The sequence below is a fragment of the Camellia sinensis genome, chromosome 1 (assembly GCF_055761805.1).
Source record: "Camellia sinensis isolate YWXY chromosome 1, ASM5576180v1, whole genome shotgun sequence".
NCBI lineage: Eukaryota > Viridiplantae > Streptophyta > Magnoliopsida > Ericales > Theaceae > Camellia > Camellia sinensis.
Window position 1 is genome coordinate 57,937,018 of NC_138961.1, and position 3,277 is coordinate 57,940,294.

The following is a 3,277-nucleotide window of genomic DNA, read 5'->3' on the forward strand; positions in this document are numbered from 1 at the left end:
ATACAACTCTATTCTCAAATCATAATTTTAAAACTCTACCAAACGCAACCTAAAATTTTAATAACAAGTTTAGAAAAGACAAAAATTTCATGATTTTTTTTTATAGTTATTTTCACTTTTTCAAAATTTTTAATTATTTTTTAAATTCATCAACAAATTGAAAATTTAAAAATTTAAAAATTTTAATTTTTTTTTAAAAAAAATCACTGCAAAATAAAAAAATTTGTTTGATTTGTTTCTCAAAAAATGTTTTTGATTTTTTTTTAAAAAAAATAAAAACTATTTTGACAAAAATAAATATCAAAAAAATATTTTTAAAAATATTTTTTACTTTCCAAAACATTAAATTATATAAAAATAATAATTTTTTTACTAAATTAAATTTTAATTTTATAAAAAAAATTTCTGAAAATTAAACCAAACATAATTATTTTTTAGGTGTTCGTAACCACCCAAGGAGTGACCCGGCCGGTATATGTTAGCACTGAACCGGTTCGACCTTCGAATTCCGGACCACCATTAATCGATAAGAATCACACCACCAAACATATCCTCCTCCTTCACCTGCACAGTAAGAACCTCTCTCTCTCTCTCTCTCTCTCTCTCTCTCTCTCTCTCTTATGGCGTTGATTAGCCATCTCTGTTTCTCTCATACCCATCACCTCTCTTCTCTCTCTTCAACTCAAACCTGTCTCTCTCTCCCTCACTACCTTCCCCAATTCTCACAGCATCATCCCACTCTTGAAAACCAGACATCCCTCAAAATTAGAGCTACTGGGGGCGACATGTTGGGTGATTTTGGGGCCAGAGACCCATTTCCAGCAGAGGTAGAAAGTGGGTTTGCAGATAAAGTGTTGGGTAATTTTAACACTGAGCATCGAATTCTTATTCCCAATCTCTCTTCTCTCTCTCTTTCTCAGCAAGATTGCACTCCTGTCTCTCCTCTTCACCCTCCCATCTCTCGTGATGATGCTCAAAAGCTCTTAAAGAAGGTGAATTTACACATCCTTGTCCTGCTTTTTCTCTTTATGAATTTACTGTTTGTATTATGTATAAGCAATTTTGGTTGTTTAAATTTGTTTTACCCATAAACTTAGTTCTGGGTTTGATTCTAAAGGCGAAGGTTTTGGTTTTCTGATTTAGAATTTCTCCTAATTCTTGAGCTTTGCAAGTAGCAAAATTGGGGTATTTTTTTTTATTTTATTTTAATTTTTTAATTTACCTTTTCTGTTTCCTCTGTTTGGGAATCCAGGAGAGACAGTAAAAGAAGTGATTTGATGATATTAAGATTCCCTCTTGATATTTTACCATATTAGCTCAACTGTGATTTAGAGTTCTCATGTAGATTTAAGTTGAGAAGTTGTTATTTGTTTATTTACTTTATTTTATTTTTAAAGGAAATGAAAAACTGAACTTATGATTCTGTAGGTTGTTGGCTGGAGATTGTTGGATGAAGAAGGGGGACTTAGATTACAATGTTTGTGGAAGCTAAGAGATTTTAAATGTGGGGTTGACCTCATCAATAGAATATACAGGGTTGTTGAAGTTACAGGTCACTTCCCAAATCTTCACTTGGAACTGCCCAATCAAGTGAGAGCTGAACTATGGACCGCTTCCATTGGTGAGTGAGGTTTACCGAAAAGTAGTCAATTGTTTTTTGATCGTTTAACTTTCTTAATGGACCTAATTCTATATTATCTGAAGTTACTTTTGAGAACAAATGTGATTGAACATTTCATCTCTAAATACGTCGAGATTTTGGACTCATATATGCTCAAGGCGCTCCCAAGTCACCAATCAATCCTATCCCCACCTCAGTAAGAAAATGAAAAAACAAAAACTAGAATAGTTCTGTGCGGATTCCTCGTGCAAGATTAGATGTGTTCATTGGGTCTAGTCAAGGCTCCTATCCAAATTTCAATTTGACAATGGGAATGAAATGGATAAATTTTCCCACTGTATATTTTTTATAATTGAAAAATATTGCTAGCTCATATTTACTGAACCATTCAGAATGTCCAAAATGTTTGCTTCTGAGTCTTCTGATGCAATCATTGCTGAATTCTGTGGTAGAATTTTCAACTCAGACTGTCAGTGATAAGATTTCTTCAAGTTATGTTGAGTCTTGTGAGATTTCAAGTAATCTACTTGCCTCCTCCACGACACAGGCATTGTGCATTGAATGTGTTAGATATGCTTTTCATTTTACATTCTCATGTTACAAAATAGCCCTATTTCTCATTTTCCGACAGTTCGAAAAGCTAACTGGTAATGTGCATTGAAGTTGGGCATAGCAGTCCATGCTAAGAACTGATATGTTGAGTTGTTTTACCTTTCTATACCATATAAACTGCACAGAATGTTCATTATTCCAAATACTTGTCAAATTTTTTTATTTATTTTTTATTTTTTTTGGATACATTTCTTGCTGGCTTCCTTTACTTCTCTTCTTCGTAAACTTGTGTATAACATATTTGCTTCCATTTGTCTTTGTTTTTATATACACTTGAGTCCAAATTCCTTGTTTGCCTTCATAACCCAAAAAAATGTTTTATGTAATTTGCAGGAGGATTGAGTATGAATGATTTCATTGTAGCTGCCAAAATAGATGAAATAAAGACATCAGATCTTGTCCCCAAGAAGAGAATTTGGGCTTAGCTTGCTTTCTTGACAAATCCAAAGATCTGTGTGCTCATGGGTTCCTTGCTTACTCTTCCTTCATCATTGCAATTCATTTATCATTTTTTTTTTCTGCTTAAAAAAAAAATGTAGTAGTAAATAAGGATTGGTGCAGAAAAGGAAAGAAGGCTGGTTCTTCTCATTGTATTAAAGGGGTGTAACTCTGTATGAGGCTTGGACTTCTTGTCCTGGAAAAAGAATCTGGGCATAATTGGAGAGAGGTCTGTTCATGAATTTCAGCAAGAAACAACTGAAATTGCAAAAATGAATAGAAACTCTATTTTTCTTTATTATTTCTCTGCAATCCTTCGTAAGTTGTATATGTGAATCATTCATTGTTACTTATCCAACAAAAAAGAAAAAGAAAAGAAGAAGAAGAAGAAGAAAGTGTGTTTGGTTTTGACCAAACTGATTACTGTAGTTTTGGTCCCTACAAAAGAAATGAAGTCAGCTATATTTATTGAACTCATGCTAGAGAATGCCCTCTAGAGGTGTTGAAATTTTGAATCACCAAACCTCCCTGAAAAATATTTCTGAAACTTGCTTTACTTGTTTCATTTGTTTTGGCAAAAAATAATTTTCCAGAGAGATTGTTTTC

General features: G+C 32.9%; 1 protein-coding gene across 2 annotated transcripts; it reads left to right on the forward strand.

The window, feature by feature from the left end:
• The first annotated feature begins 440 nt into the window (after window positions 1-440).
• Window positions 441-2,972, forward strand: LOC114270889 (Transcriptional coactivator/pterin dehydratase). Of its 2 annotated transcripts, XM_028212514.2 has the most exons (4): window positions 504-827; window positions 921-992; window positions 1,429-1,621; window positions 2,567-2,972. In XM_028212514.2, the coding sequence occupies exons 1-4, from the start codon at window positions 621-623 to the stop codon at window positions 2,656-2,658; spliced, it is 564 nt and encodes a 187-aa protein (XP_028068315.2). In that variant the 5' UTR covers window positions 504-620; the 3' UTR covers window positions 2,659-2,972. The 2 variants fall into 2 exon arrangements, with proteins under 2 accessions (XP_028068313.2, XP_028068315.2); XM_028212512.2 differs by having other exon boundaries at window positions 441-992.
• Window positions 2,973-3,277: the final 305 nt, after the last annotated feature.